General features: G+C 43.1%; 1 protein-coding gene across 1 annotated transcript; it reads left to right on the forward strand.

Annotated features, from left to right (window-relative positions):
* Positions 1–988: 988 nt before the first annotated feature.
* LOC144684658 (aurora kinase C-like) lies at positions 989–11,410 on the forward strand. The gene is made up of 8 exons (XM_078548733.1): positions 989–1,241; positions 1,447–1,585; positions 4,472–4,532; positions 5,469–5,657; positions 6,369–6,507; positions 7,593–7,741; positions 9,818–9,992; positions 10,263–11,410. The coding sequence occupies exons 1-8, from the start codon at positions 1,191–1,193 to the stop codon at positions 10,452–10,454; spliced, it is 1,095 nt and encodes a 364-aa protein (XP_078404859.1). The 5' UTR covers positions 989–1,190; the 3' UTR covers positions 10,455–11,410.
* The last annotated feature ends 5,065 nt before the right edge of the window (positions 11,411–16,475 follow it).

Here is a 16,475-nt window from a genome sequence, read left to right on the forward strand (position 1 = left end):
CAAGCGTGCAACCCGGATCCATTAGTCCAACTAAACCAGTGACAAGGATCAAACACCAACCCTTCAGGATTGGCCTAGAACCTCCAAGAATTGAAGATCAATCTCCCGGTCACTGCTGTGTACAACCCTGGAGAAAAAACATAGGGACATTAAAGAATTTTTTTTGTCAGTTTCATTGAACATTTCTTTTGACCAGGCATAAATGTATTGAGAATGGGAAAAACTGGCTGGTTGATAGTCAAGCATCATCCATTGGAGTAATGAGTTGTATTGCTTTCCAATTGGCGTAGGGAGACAGTGCATCACAAGGATGGATGTGTTGGCCGACTAATGGCTGGAGCTTGGGACAAGTTATGAGATGAAACCTCCAGGAATACATCTAATCACCATTGGCAACCCTACTCTTCGAAAGGGAGATTCGGGTATCTCCAGCTTCCTGCGGTTATTCTGGGTGTGTTTTTTTGTTCCCTGGCACTGAGCCGGCAGTAACACAGCCATCAACCTGCCATCCCGCGGGCCCTGGTCAGCTCACTGCCACCATCCACCTGCCATCACCATAGCAACCCTGTGGCTATGCCATGCAGGCCCTGCCCAGCCCCCTGGGGAAGGGTGACCGAGCTGGAATGTTAACTCTCATTCTTTCTCCACAGACACTGTCTGACCTGCTCAGGATTTCCAGTATTTTTCTCTTTTGATTTCAGGTTTTCAGACGCTGCAGTATTCTGCTCTCCTGGTTTGTCAATCCATCAGCCAATCCCATGCAGAGTTGTATTTACCAGTCTCATCCCGAGCTGTGCTTCTCTAATCCAATCAGCTATCCCGACAATTTCACCAATCGGGTATGTTATTATTTCCAATCAACCAATCAGAAGCACCGTCTGATTCACCAATCGCATCTTCTTTTAGGTTCACCCAATCCTGGGCGCTGTTGAACCCTTGCGAACAGCCAATCAGTTGACAGTTTTCGCAGTTTGAACTGAGCGGGAACCGTTAGAGAGAGAGAGAGAGAGGCCGAGTCCCGCAAATCCCGCTCCTCATCCCCGAGAGGCCGAGTCCCGCAAACCCCGCTCCTCATCCCCAAGAGGCTGAGTCCCGCAAATCCCGCTCCTCATCCCCGAGAGGCCGCTCCTCGCTATTTCTGGAGCGATTCTGCCCCCACTCCCCCGCGGCATCAGGGAGTTTCATCCGGAATGACCACGAAGGAGAATTGGGACCCGCAGCGATTGGGGAGCAGCAAGAAGGTGAGGGGGGAGGGGAGGTCTGAGGTGGTGTTTTTGGTGGGGGGGGGTCTGGTGTTTTGGCTGATATGTCGGCGGCGGGGGCGGTTGGGGTCTGTCATGGGGGGAGGGGATGGTGGCGGGGGGGAGGGGATGGTGGCGGGGGGGAGGGGATGGGGGGCGGGATATCAAAGGTGTGAATGTTCCTGACAGTTTTTCTCTTCTACAGCCATTAACTCCGAATAGGTTGGCTGGTGCAAAGCCTTGTCTGAAGAAGCAGCTGAGTGGATCCTCCATTCCAGTGTCACCAACTGCCCTCTTCTCAAAAAACATGTCTAAAGTTGCCACTGTAGTACCACAAGCAACAGGTACAGTAGCATATTTACCTGCATAATGAAGCAGACATTCACTCAATTTATAAATTGCTCTGATCAATGTTTAGTGATAGTGGGATACTTTTAAATGGGATATATGACACAAACAGGATATGAAAGCCTCCAGTTTTCTTTCCATCACATGGCTGACCAGGAATATAAGTACTGTCTGTACCAAAAGGGAGATCTGTGCATGATGTACTAATTGAGTATTTTGTATCTGTCTTTACCCCCAAAAAATGCTGCTGTTATTGTGTATTGTGAAAGTTATTGTGAAAGCGGAGGTGATTTAGATTCAGTGCTCTGTCATTTAATCTCTATGGTGGGAAGGCTTTTGGAATTGTAGAATGGTTACAGCTGGTCTTCTGAAGGAACAGTTCACCTAGTGCCACTCCCCCACTTTTCCTTGTAGTGCTGCACATTTTTTTTCTCTTGAGATAATTATCAAATTCACTTTTGAAAACCACAATTGAATCTGCATCCACTACACTCTCAGGCAATGCATTCCAGATGCTAACCATGTGCTGTGTGAAAATTTGTTCCTCATGTTGCCATTGCCTCTTGCCAATCATCATAAATCAGTGTTCCCTTGTTCTCTATCAATTCATCAGTGGGAACTGCTTTTCCCTATCTACACTATCCAGGTCCTTGATGATTTTGAACATCGCTATTAAATCTCCTCTCAATCTTCTCTTCTCCAAGGAGAACAGTCCCAATTTCTCCAATCTTTATACATAACTGAAGTCCCTCATCTCTGGAACCATTCCCATGAATCTTTTCTGCACCCTCTAATGCCTTCACATCCTTTCTAAAGTGTGGTGTACAGAACTAGGTGCATTACTCCAGTGGAGGCTGAGCTAGTGTTTTATATTCCCTTGCTTTTGTACTCGATACCTCTGATAAAGCCCAGGATGCCAAATATTGTGTTAACTGCTTTCAACCTGCCCTGCCACCTTCAAAGATTTGTGCACATATACACCCAGGCCCCTCTGCTCCTGTACACCCTTTAGAATTGTTTCCTTTATTGTATATTGTCTGTCTGAGTTCTTTCTACCAAAAGGAAACATTTCAAGTTTATCCGCATTAAATTTCATTTGCCACTTGACCACCCACTTAGTCAGGTTGTCTATGCCCTCTTGAAATCTATCACTATCGTTCTCACATTTCACAATACTTCCAAGTTTTGTCATCCACAGATTTTGAAATTGTGCCTGTGTACACAAGCCTAGGTCATCAATATATATCAAGAAAAGCAAGGGTCCTAACACCATTCCTGGAGAAACCTCATTATAAATCTTCCTCCATTCTGAAAAATGAAGTGGTTCACTAGTTCTCTGTTTCCTGTCACTCAACCAATTTTGTATCCATGTTCTACTGTTCTTTTTATTCCATGAGCTGTAACTTTGCTCCCAAGTCTGTTATGTGGCACTTCATCAAATACTTTTTGGAAGTCCATGTACAGCATATCAACCACATAACCTCATTCACCTTTTGTGTTACCTTATCAAAAAATCAAGCAAATTAGTTACACATGACTTTATTTCATTAATCTGTGTTTGCTCAACTGGTGGTTTGGTTCTTAATTATTGTTTCTAAAAACTTCCCCATCACTGAGTTTAAACTGACTGGCCTGAAATTGTTTGGCTTATCCTTGTGTTTTTTTGAACAAGGGTGTAACATGGCAATTCTCCAGTCCTCTGGCACCACCCCTGTATCCTTCCAAAACATAATGCAATAGAGTGCCACGTTTGCTGATATTTCTTGGCTCATCATTCAGACTGCTGACAGTATATGCTGCTGGAGCTATACTATACATAATTCAAGGATGTCCTGTCTTGGACTGTCAAAAATAGGTTCCAACTGCACAGTAACAAGACAAATCAGCCCCACTCCATCATGCAAGTATCCACCCTCATTTTTAAAAAGAATACTTCCACAATCTCTCTCTCCTGTAAGAGGCAGTCAAACCATAACACCAACTGATGCCATGGCCTGTGTTTTGAGGATCCAGATTAGCACAAGCTGGCCATGAATGTTTGAGACTCTGCAGTTTGAGACATCACATGAAACCTTGGCATGAACTCATGCTGTTACTCTGGTACCAGAGCAGAGGGACTTTAGTTTTGTGGAGAGACTGGAGAAACTGGGATTGTTGTCCTTAGAGCAGAGTAGGTCAAGAGAAGGTTTGATTAAGGTATTCAAAATGAAGAATGATTTTGAAAGAGTAGATAAACGTGTAACTATTTCCAGTGGCAGAAGGATTGGTAACCAGGTTGTTGTGATCTAGAAAGCACTGCCTGACAGGGTAGTGAAAGCAGATTCAATAACAATTTTCAAAAGGAAATGGGATACTTGAAGGGAAGAACATTTCCAGGGCTGTGGGAAATGAGCAGGGGTGTGTGAATAATTGGATAACTCTTCCAAAGAGCAGGAACAGGCATGAATGACCTTCAAATGCTCTATTGTTCTGTGATACTAAGCCCTCTTTGGTCTTGGTGGGCAATGCCAGCCCTATATTATATGGCGGGGCCTCACATGCTGTGCAATCCCTTGCCATGTTGCATGATGTTTCCAGGTGGGCCATGGGTGTTGACTGTTTCCCCTACAGCCTTGGGGAAACACTTCCAGTAATGTCAGGCTTTACTGCTGAGATGGGGATTAGCATGTTACAAATCTGGGTCTGCTCTGCTCACACTGTCATGGAACAAAGACCACCCTACAAATTGGTAATATTTTCCATTAAGGTTGAAATCCATTAACTTTTGAAAACTGAAATTGACTTATTGTGCCCCAAGTTGTCCACATACAGATTGCCAATGTCCTTTTTTATCCAAGTGTTAAAGGGAAAATAAGGTTATGTGGTTTCGATCTTTTCCGTAGCTCTGGGATCTGGAGTTCAAAGAGTAGTGACAGAACCGGAAAGCCAGCAGCAGTTAGTTAAGTGAGTATCTTTTTATTTGTTCAATGTGTGAATTCTGTTGTTTCTTTGTGAGAGCTGCGATTAATCTCTTCTGGTTCTCTCGTCACCTTTGGCTACTGAACAAGAGTTACTGCACATCAAAAAGCAAAGAAATGGCTGTTCCTAGTTTTGGGTAGTCCTAACAGAGGCATTCTGTTGCAGATAGCATGTACTTCCACTTGATGTCACATACAGCATGGTATTTGACACTGACCAAAATTGCAGGAGTTGTGCTATATTTTTCCAACAGGGGGTCTTTTTAATAGCAGTGTAGCAGTGGGATCCCAGTCTAGTCTTTCTCTCTAGACCAAAACTCCAAAGATCAATCAACACAAAAGTTGGCCCTTCTACTTTGACTCATCTACCCAATGCTTTCAACAACAGGAAACTGTTACATTTACGTTTATGGCCAGCCACTTAGATTGGGCATTGTGTAGCACGTGGATGTAAATGAACGGGATGTAGGTAGCCTGGTCACATTGATCTTCCCCTTGAACCAGTTGCTAGTTTTGAGTAATCTGAAGTGTTTTACGATGTGGCAGGTGATCTAAGCTCTCACTCTGTAGTTTCAGTCAGAATGTGGTGACATTTGGAAGAAACAACCACTCCAAGTTTCACAGAATAAGAAATTGCCACTGACTATCTGCATTGGTCCATGTTTTGTACTCATAAATCTCAGTAGACGATCGAGTAAAAACCTAAAGTTTTAAATGTCACAAATCCAAGTTCTGTCTGTGCATGGGAACAAAGTTCTCAAATACAGGAATTGTACATAAAACTGTGCTGTATCCTTAGTTTGAGTCTTTGCTTTTGTTTTTCTGTTCCTTTGATCCTTTGTTCCTGTTGCATTCCCAGTCTCAGTACATTAGAATTTTACATTTACCTCCAGACTAAAGGAACGTTGTTTTTTGAAATCAGAAACTGGTCCATTGACAACTTCGATATTGGACGCCCTCTTGGAAAAGGCAAATTTGGAAATGTGTACATGGCACGTGAGCGGGAATCAAAGTTTATCCTGGCACTGAAAGTGCTTTTCAAGTCCCACCTTGAGAAAGAGAATGTTGAGCATCAACTCAGAAGAGAGATTGAAATTCAGTCTCATCTCAAGTAAGTCAGCGTCTTGTTTTTTTTAATTTACCCTTGCTCACCTCTATACTACTGGAGAAATAATTTTCACTTGTTTTGTAAGTGCATTTTGCAATGTAGGAAAAGGAGGATGCCATTCAGCTTCTCGAGCCTGTTCTGCCATTGAATTAGATTGTGACTGATCTGTACTTCCATATTTCTGTTGATCCAGCCTCCTCCACTTATTGAGGTGGAAGGGGAAGAGTTTGGAGCCTGGGACAGGAACATGTGCAGTGGGTGTTGAAATCCATTTCAGGGCTGCAGCTTTTGAAGGTTTCATTTTAGACTTCAAACAAGGACCAAACTTGTGTCTTTTATCTGCTTACATTGGTTTCTGTTCCAGGCCACATGCGAATTTACAATTTGCTTAACTGGCTATAGTCTTATTTAACAACCACAGCAATATGAGAGGAAAAATCACATGGCTGGGATAGTAACCTGTTTCTTTTCTACAAAGTGAGTAAATGATTCATTTGGATCTGAATATGTAAGCCACCTTTGCCTTAAAAAGAGCCTAAAAATGGTTTTAACCAAATCCACTCATGAACTCCTGAGTAAGTTTGTTTCATAATCTCAATGGAATTTGATCCACAGCTGACGAATTTCCATCTAAGGACAGAAGGTTCCAGAACCTGTGGTGTTTGGTTGTTCATTGCTAACAGCATCCATGATGCACTACTCTTTAAATTTCAGGCATCCAAATATTCTGAGGCTTTACAACTATTTCTTCGATCGGACAAGAATTTACCTAATGTTAGAATATGCCCCTCGAGGAGAGCTGTACAAAGAGCTGCAGAAACGTGGCTGCTTCAGTGAACAGCAGAGTGCTACTGTGAGTGAGGATAACTAAATGATATACAGTCATTGCAAACTGTAAAATGGTGCGTAATTCTGTTGTGGTATTGTTAGTTCTATCCTGTGTCACCCTGTGTTTTGCACCTCCAACCTCCAGTAATGCAATTTATTCAGTTGCTGGGAGGGAAAGCAGCACCAGCGATCAGAGGTCTTTTAACATCTCCCTGTGAAGCACCTAACTGCAGCAGCATGTTTGAGGGTGCAAACTTGGCATGTGAGGAACTGCAAGTGGAAATTGCATGTTGCTTGTCTGGGCCTGAACTCGTATTGCAGCCATCATCCTGAGATCACGATCTTTCATGTAAATGCAGTCAGCAGTATGTGGGCAGTTCCTCACCTACCTCGGAAAGATGTTTGAGAAGGATTGTTTGTTTATATGATTGCTGGATTTAGGAATTCATAATGGACTGGCCCTGCTGAACTGTTGAATTGACCGGGGTTTCTGTAATTCTTTCACACAGTTTGTTTCACTGGGTTTTTAAATTTTAATTTAAATTCTTTATTGGTAATATCCTTAGTTCAACTGTTGAGACCAGATAATTCACAGTATTTTCTGTGATTATTTGAGAAATCTAAATAGTATGGAGAAAGGTGGAATTTTAATGCCTTAAAAATTCTGTATTGAAGTGAGGAGCGTGCTCATTGTGCCCAAAGTTTAATTACCAAGTTTATCTGGCTTGTTGGATCAGTGAAGTTGGTAACTGTAAGAAGGTGACTGTTATGATGGCCTGAGGAATCTGGATTGACAGTCATGCATTGTCCTCCGTGCACACTATCTCCCTCAGGCTTTTTACACACTGCTTCTGATTGAAACCCATTACATTTTCTTTAATGCTGTGCAGGTGCTTTAACTTGTACTTTATTCACCAGATTACTGACACTCTTAAACCCTTTGTATAAATTATTTTCCTAAAGATGGCTGAATTTGACACTGGTCCTGATGGTGCTCCTAATTTGTGTAGTGTTCGTAACATACTGACCATTTATTAGTTTATATAATTTGGCTTTAAAGAGCAGAAAGTGGGGTGATGCTTAACATTTTTTTTTGTTTGAATATTGCAGTACATGTTAGAGCTGGCAGATGCATTGCATTATTGTCATTTAAAGAAGGTGATTCACAGAGACATCAAACCAGAGAACCTGCTGCTGGGCCTGCGTGGGGAGCTGAAAATAGCTGACTTTGGGTGGTCTGTGCACGCTCCGTCATCAAGGTTTGTGCGAATCATCAATTGCAGTGATCTGTTTGCAAAAGTACAAGGAAACCTCTGCTGGTCATTTTGATGTCTGATTTAGATCAGTGTTTCCTCTAAGCTGTATGGTCGCCCAGTGATTGGGAATATACTGCATAGGGAACAAACATTGCTTGCACACAATGTTCCTTTCACGGTGTGCACAATTCAGCAATCTTAAAGGAACCACACAATACCACAAGCAGGCCAAGCTCAGCAAATAGAAATTACTGGGAAAATTGTATGAGATTTGAGCATATGGGCTGAAATTTAAGTTTATCACTTTAGTTTGAAAAGGACCAATTGAAGAGAGCTTTGGATACAAAGTTCAGATCTGATAATACAATTGAAAATTAGTCTTTTGTATACTGTCCATGGAAGTTTGAAAGTGGCTTAAAATGGGCAATAGATTCAGGCAATATGAGCCTAATTCACCCCAATACTTCCTTCAGTGCAGGACAGGGTAATAATTAAGTTGTACCTTCTGCTAGATTAACATTGGTGAGACTAGAAGCACCTTCTCTGGTTCACAGCAAAATCTCTGTGGTGATGTTGCCACAAATTTTTGGTTCCCTATCCCACATCTGATTAGTCACCTAGATCACCGACAACCACTTCAAATACCTCCTTCATCTCCATCTTGCCCAGATCCTAATTCAAGCCTTCATCATTGCCTGCTCCCTCCACAAACTATAAATTACTCAGATCACAACAGCCCAGGGTCTCCTATACACCAACCTTTTCACAGAATCTTTAGGGTGCAGAGGAAGGCTATTCAACCCATCGAGTCGGCACTGGCTCTCTGAAAGAGCATTCTACCTAGTCCCACACCCCTGCCTTATCCCCGTAACCTTGCACATTATTTCCTTTCAGGTAGCAATCCAATTCCCTTTTGAATACCTCGATCGAACCTGCCTCCACCACCCTCTCTCTGGAAGTTTGTTCCAGACTCCAACCACCCTCTGGTGAAATTTTTTTTCCTTGCATCAATTCTATTCCTTTTGTCCATTATTTTGAATCTGTACCCTCTAGTTCTTGATGCTCTCTTGAGTGGAAACAGTTTCACTATTTACCCTATCCATACCTCTCAGGATCTTTTAATACCTCTGTCAAGACTCCTCTCAGCCTTCTTTCCTCCAAGGAAAACAGTCTCAATCTCTCCAATTTATCCTCATAGCTACAATTCTTCATCCCTGGAGTCATTCTTGTGAATCTCTCCGTACTCTCCCCAATGCCTTCATATCCTTCCTCAAGTATGGTGCCCAGAACTGTACACAGTACCCCAGATGAGACTTAACTAGTGTTTTATACAAGTTCAATCATTGCCATTATTCCTGTAACAAACAAAATTCTGGAAATACTCAACAGGTTTGGCAGCATCTGCATCGAGAAATAGTTAATGTTTCAGGCTTATGGCCTTTGATCAGAACTCGGAAACCTTTTGTCTTTATTTCAGATTTCCAGTATATGTAATACTTTGCTTTCCTGTTATTTTTGTGGCTTGTCAAGCTGCTGGGGTCCTGTGTCAAAGTGTTAGTTTGAAAGTTGTGCATCCTTGTTTAATTTCTTCCAATGGCTTTTGCCTTACTCAGCCACTGAGATGTCCTCTGACCATACACAAGTCTATTTGTTCTCTGTCCTATTGTTGACATTTGAACTGTTTTGCACTCGCCATCTGAAACTCCTTCAATCCTTGAGCCTTACCATGTCCCTTCCCTGCTTTCCAAAGTCTATTTTCTGTCTTGACTTTCACTCTTGTTTGGTGCCTGGAGTGAGGCAGTAGGTCTGAGTAGAAGTTTAAAGTACTTATTTTGATCTGATATTGAAATATATCCAGAGCTTTCTTTGCTCAGCATGAGGTTTAATCTGAAAGAATGATATGGCAGGCATAGGAAAAACAGTCCTTGCATAGACCCTGCCAGTGATTCAAAATGTGTGCACTGCTGTACTTCAGTGAATCAGACAGCGTTTTACTAGTAGCTACTAGTGGGTGGGTAGTTGCTCAGCTGTCTCCAGGCTTTCAGGTTTTAGCTGATCCTCTAAATCTAATCTCTGCAGAAGAAAGACTTTGTGTGGCACTTTGGATTACCTGCCTCCAGAGATGGTTGAAGGGCGGTTACATGATGAGAAAGTGGACTTGTGGTGCCTGGGAATCCTGTGCTATGAGTTCCTGGTAGGACACCCTCCATTTGAATCATCATCTCACCAGGAAACATACAGGAAGATCTGTAAGGTGAGTAGCTATAGGTGGAGTTGTGGTTTAAGTTTTTAATTTAACCCTGGCCTGTGTATGAGCAGCCTGTGTCCAGTAGTACATTTTGGAGCTCAAGCTCATTGTTCTGAACACACAGGTCTAAACTGGGGGGGATTTCCATCTTATTAGTTTGTAACCAGTAAGGCCATGTTGGCATTGTCTTTGAATCTGCTTTTTACCAACTCAGTATTAATGTGTGTTTAACTGTTCCCCAAACGGAATCAAATATCCAACATATGAATTTTTCAGGTTGACATTCATTTTCCAGTCAGCATGTCAGAGGGTGCCAAGAATCTAATCAGCCAATTGCTTCGACATAATCCAGTACACAGACTTCCCCTCAAGGGTGTGATGGAACATCCCTGGGTAAAATCCAATGCCCGGAGACTCCTTCCACCAGAACGTACAGCCAACGGTGAGAACGAAGGACCACCTTGTTAAACCCCAGGGATCGCTGAATTGTATACAAGCCCCGTAATTTGCAGCCCCTATGTGTAAATACTTTATATTTTATACTCTTTTTTTTGTAATTCCTCCATCCCTGATCCTGCTCTGCTCTCACTTGTTTGTCTTATAAATTACTAAGTCTCCTTCCGGAATTTAGTATTGATAGTCCGATTTTTAAAGAAGAGCTTCAGTCACTTGGTAGTTCAGATCTGAAGACTTTTGTCTTCGACTCATCAGGACAAATGCAAGACCGTTTGAAATTTAATAATGACAATTTATACTACAGAAAAAAGGGTGCTGGTTGGTTGACAAGTTGACACTGTGGCCGAGGCATTGCCATGGAGAAAGCAATCAGCACCCATTTCCCCTGTAGTGAAAATTGTTGTGATCATTTGAAATTTGGCATTCTTTTGTTTGTCCTCAAGTGCAAGATGAAAAGCTTCAGCAACATGTCTTCCATGTTGCTGTAAAGAAAGACATGGTTCAATTATTTCAAGTTCAGGATTTAACGTTTGTCTTGGCTGTTGAGTCTCGAGTACTTTATTGTAAATCATATTCTCCTTACCAGCATTTCAATCTCGATCAGCTTTTATATTTGCTTTAATGTAAATGACACAAGGTGACCTACCATGAGGAATTATTCAGTCTGGTTCTGAAGCCTCTAATGTATGTGGAACATGTATTTGAACCCTCAGGACTGCTGGTGCTGCTTCAAAGGAACTGACAGACAAGCCGGCAGAGCTCAACTATTTTAAGAATTGTTTTGTTTTGCTACATCCATTATATAAACTTAACAAATTTTGTCTCTGAAGTAATTCAAGGAAATATTGAAAAGTTTTTAGTCAGAAGCAGAAGTGTCTGCAGCACTTCCTTCTGAAAGCAGACTCTATATTTTAACGGTCATGTACTTTCTGCTGTTATATTTGCAAATAAAAGTACCCTGTAATTTAGAGTCATGAAATGATTTACCTTTGTAAACTGATCTTCCAGAGTATTGCTGAAAGTACTTCATGATATAAACAATTAGCTGGGTTGCTTGGTGACGCATTATAGTGACCCCCATCCTTAATCTGTTATCAGTTTCCTGAATAGAGAATGTGGATTAGAGTCGGACTTGCTGTGTAAAAGAAAGTGGTAATGACTTGAAAAATTGTTTTCTTTTACAACGTTCAGTTTCTAAAGTGAATGTTTCCTGTATAGCCCTATAACTGAGACTGCACTCCTCCCTGCTCTCTAGCAGCCCTATGTCAGGAGGTTAACCACTAAATATTAGGATAGATTGCCTGCTGGTTCGCTTTATTTTATTTAAGCCTTACAACAGTGCTGGGAAAAAAACTCTGCATGTCTGGCAGCATTTGTAAAGAGAGAAACAAGGTTCATGTTTTGAGTCCAATATGACTCTTTGAATAGGCTTACCTGTTGTGTAGGATTAGAGAAAGTGTTGTTATTATTATTGGTAGCAGCATAGAATCAGTGGAAGTTGACAGCACAGAAAGAGGACACTTGGCCCATTGTGTCTGCGAGGGCTGACAAATAAGCCTCCCAGCCTAATCCCACTTCCCAGCGTTTGGTCCATAGCCCTGCAGGTTATAGCACTTCATTTAAAAAGGTGTCTGGATACGCACCTGAAGATTTCTGCCTCTACTATTCTTTCAGGCAGAGTTTCAGACCCCCATAACCCTCTGGGTGGAAAAGAAACTTTTCTGGTCTCCCCTCTAATCTTTCTACCAATCATTTTAACTCTATGCCCCTGAATCACTGACCTTTGCTAAAGTAAATATGCCCTTCCCATCCACTCTATCCAGGCCCCTCACAACTTTGTACATCTCAATCAAATCTCCCCTCAGCCTCCTCTGTTCCAAGGAAAACCCCAGCCTATCCAATCTTTCTTCATAGGTGCAATTCTCTAGTCCTGGCAACATACTCGTAAATCTCCTCTGTACCCTCTCTAATGCAATTCCATCCTTTTTGTAATGAGGTGACCAGAACTACACACAGTACTCATGTTGCAGCCTAACTAATTTTTAACATACTTCCAACATAACCCCCCTGCTCTTGTATTCTATGCCTCGGCTAATAAATGCCTTCTTAACCACCTTACCGACCTGTCCTGCTACCTTCAGGGATCTGTGGATATTCACACTGAGACCCTTCACTTCCTCTACACCTCTCTGTATCCTCCCATTTATTGTGTGATCGTTTGTTTTGTTTGATCTCCCCAAACGCAGTACCTCGCACTTCTCTGGGTTGAATTCCATTTGCCACTTTTCTGTCCACTTGACCAGTCCATTGACATCTTCCTGCAGTCTACAGCTATCCTCCTCGCTATTAACCACAGCCAATTTTTGTCATCTGCAATCCTCTTGATCATTCCCCTTAGTTTATGTCCAAATCATTAATATATAGCACAAAAAGCAAGGGAACCCAGTACTGAGCCCTACAGAACCCCACTGGAAACAGTGTTCCAGTCACAAAAACATCCATCAACCATTACCCTTTGTTTCCTGCCACTGAGCCAATTTTCTATCTAGCTTGTGACATTCCCCTGGATCCCATGGGCTTTTATTTTCTTTAACCAGTCTGCCATGTGGGACTTTGTCAAAAGCCTTGTGAAAAACCATGTAGATCACATCAACTGCACTATCCTCATCAATCCTTGTTACTTCCTCCAAAAATTCAATTGAATTGGACACAGCCTTCCCTTAACAAATCCATGCTGACTGTCCTTGATTCAGCCATGCCTTTCTAAGTGACAGTTTACCCTGTCCTTCAAAATTGATTCCAATAATTTGCCCACCACTGAGGTCAGACTGACTGGCTTGTAATTATTTGGTCTATCCCTTTCACAAAGATATAACAGTAGCATATCTCCAATCCTCCGTCACCTCGTCTGTATCCAGCGAGGATTGGAAAATGGTCAGACTCTCTGCAATTTCTTCCCTGATCTCTTCTAACAGCCTTGAATACATTTCATTCAGCCCTGGTGATTTATCCACTTTCAAGGATGCTAATCCCTTTAATACTTCCTCTCTCCCTATATTTATCACATCCAATGCTTAACACCACACCACTATAATGTCTGCATTGTCCCCCTCTTTTGTGAAGACAGACGCAAAGCATTCATTAAGAACCATACCCACATCCTCTGCCTCTATACATGGGTTATCTTTTTGGTCTTTAATGAGCCCTATTTGATTTTTAGGTTCTCCATCATTTTGCTCACCAATATTCTTTCATGCTCTCTCTTTGCTTTCCTAATTTCCTTTCTGATTTCACCCTCTTCTTCCTAACTCCTCTCAGCTTTCTGTAGTAGTCTCAGTGTCTGACATAAGCTTTCCTTTTCTGCCTTATCTTACCCTGAAAGCTCGTTGACATCCAGGGGGTTCTATATTTAGCTGTCCCACCCTTTTTCTTTGTTGGAACAAGTTTACTCTGAGCCCCTTGAATCTCCCCTTTGAATGCCTCCCATTGCTCTGACACTGACTTACCTTCAAGTAGCTATTTCCAGTCCACTTTTGTTAAAACTCCTCAGCTTAGTAAAATTGGCCTCGCCCCAAGTTAGAACTTTACCTCCTGTTCTATCTGTCCTTTTCCATAATTATGTTAAAACTAACTGAATTATGAACACTACCATAAAAATGCTCTCTCACTGTCACTCCTACTACCTGCCCACCTTCATTTCTTAAAATGAAGTCCAGAACTGTGCCCTCTCTTGTTGGGCTTGCTACATACTGACCAAAAAAGTTCTGAATGCACCTTAAGGGATCGAAAATGGGACAAAAGGGGGGGGAGAGAAGAGGGGAAATAAAAAAGGGAGGTGAAACAATGAATAAATGAACAAAAATAAAAATAAGTGGATAAAAAGTAAAAATGAATTTTGAAAAAAGGGATGTTAATAGAGGAGAGAGTTCATGATCTGAAGTTGTCGAACTCAATGTTAAGTCCAGAAGGCTGTAAAGTGCCTAATCGGAAGATGAGGTGCTGTTCCTCCAGTTTGCATTGAGCTTCACTAGAACATTGCAGCAGGCCAAGGACGGACATGTGGGCATGAAAGCAGGATGGGGTGTTGAAATGGCAAGTGACAGGAAGGTCTGGGTCATGCTTGCGGACAGACCGAAGGCGTACCACAAAGCGATCACCCAGTCTGTGTTTAGTCTCCCCAATGTAAAGGAGACCGCATTGGGAGCAGCGAATACAGTAGACTGAAGGAAGTTCAAGTGCTGCTTCACCTGAAAGGAGTGTTTGGGCCCTTGGAAGGTGAGGAGGGAGAAGGTAAAGGGGCAGGTGTTACACCTTCTGCGATTGTATGGGAAGGTGCCCTGGGAAGGGGATGGGGTGATGGAAGAGTAGACTAGGGTATCCCGGATAGAACAGCCCTATGGAATGCTGAGAATGGAGTGCAGCAAGTTCAGAAGGAGACAGGTTAGAGTGGGTGAGAGGAGCAGAGAAATTGAGACAGTGATGTCACACTGACAGTTCTCAATGAAAAGATCAAGAGCAGGTAAGAGGCCAGAGGGAGGGGTCCAGCTGGAGGGAGAATACTGGACGTGGGTGAAAGGGGCCGTGAAACGGGGAGAGGACTCCTGCCCAAAGAAGTGAGCATGGAGATGAGGGTGGCAGAGGAAGAGTTCAGCATTGTACCAAGTCCGAAATTCATTGAGGTTAGGGTGTAAGAGTATGAAACCGAGTCCTTTGTCTCCTTCTGAACTTGCTGCACTTGGCTCTCCTAGGTCCTGACTTTGTTATCAAACTTGCCGACAAGGGTGGTGCTGTTGTTGTCTGCCGTACTGACCTCTACCTCGCAGAGGCTAAGCGTCAACTCGCAGACACTTCCTCCTACCTCCCCCTGGACCATGACCCCACCACTGAACATCAAGCCGTTGTTTCCAGGACTGTCACTGACCTCATTTCCTCTGGAGATCTTCCCTCCACAGCTTCCAACCTCAGTCTTCCAACTACGGACAGCTCGCTTCTACCTCCTCCCCAAAATCCACAAACAGAACTGTCCTGGTAGACTGATCATGTCAGCTTGTTGCTGCCCCATGGAACTCATTTCTCCCTATTTGGACTCCATCCTCTCTCCCCTTGTCCAGTCTCTTCCCACCTTACATCTGCAATTCCTCTGATGCCCTATGTCATACCAACAATTTCCAGTTCCCTGGCTCCAACCGCCTCCTCTTCACCATGGTCATCCAATCCCTCTACACCTCCATCCCCCACCGGGATGGTCTGAGGGCTCTCCACTTTTTCCTTGAACAGAGGCCTGAACATTCCCCATCCACCACCACTCTCCTCCACCTGGCTGAACTTGTTCTCTCACTGAACAATTTCTCCTTAAACTTGTCTCACTTCCTCCAAATAAAAATGTTTGGCTATGGGTACCCGCATGGGTCCCAGTTATGCCCATCTCTGTATGGGGTATGGATATGTGGAACATTCCTTGTTCCAGTCCTACTCAGGCCTCCTCCCTCAACTCTTTCTCGGTACATCAGTGAGAGTTTCGGTGTCGCTTCATGCTCTTGTCTGGACCTGGAAAAATTTATCAATGTTGCTTCCAATTTCTACTCCACTATCACCTTCACATGGTCCATCTCCAAAACTTCCCTTCCCTTCCTTGAGTCTCCGTTTCCAGTGCTGGTGATAAACTGTCCAGCAACATTCATTACAAGACAGACTCCCACAGCTACCTTGACTACAGCTCCTCACACCCTGCTTCCTGAAAGGACTCCATCCCATTCTCTCAGTTCCTTCACCTCCGTCTCATCTGTTCTGATAATGCCACTTTCCAAAACGGCACTTCTGACATGTCTTCCTTCTTCCTTAATCAAGGTTTCCCACCCACTGTGGTTGACAGGGCCCTCAGCCATGTACAACCCATCTCCTGCACCTCTGCCCTCACACTTTCCCCTCCCTCCCTCCCAGAACTATGATAGGGTCCCCCTTGTCCTCACTTTTCACCCCACCAGCCTCCACATTCAAAGGATCATCCTCCGCCATTTCCGCCAACTCCAGCAT

This window comes from Cetorhinus maximus, chromosome 9 (genome assembly GCF_964194155.1).
Source record: "Cetorhinus maximus chromosome 9, sCetMax3.hap1.1, whole genome shotgun sequence".
In the NCBI taxonomy this organism is placed as follows: domain Eukaryota; kingdom Metazoa; phylum Chordata; class Chondrichthyes; order Lamniformes; family Cetorhinidae; genus Cetorhinus; species Cetorhinus maximus.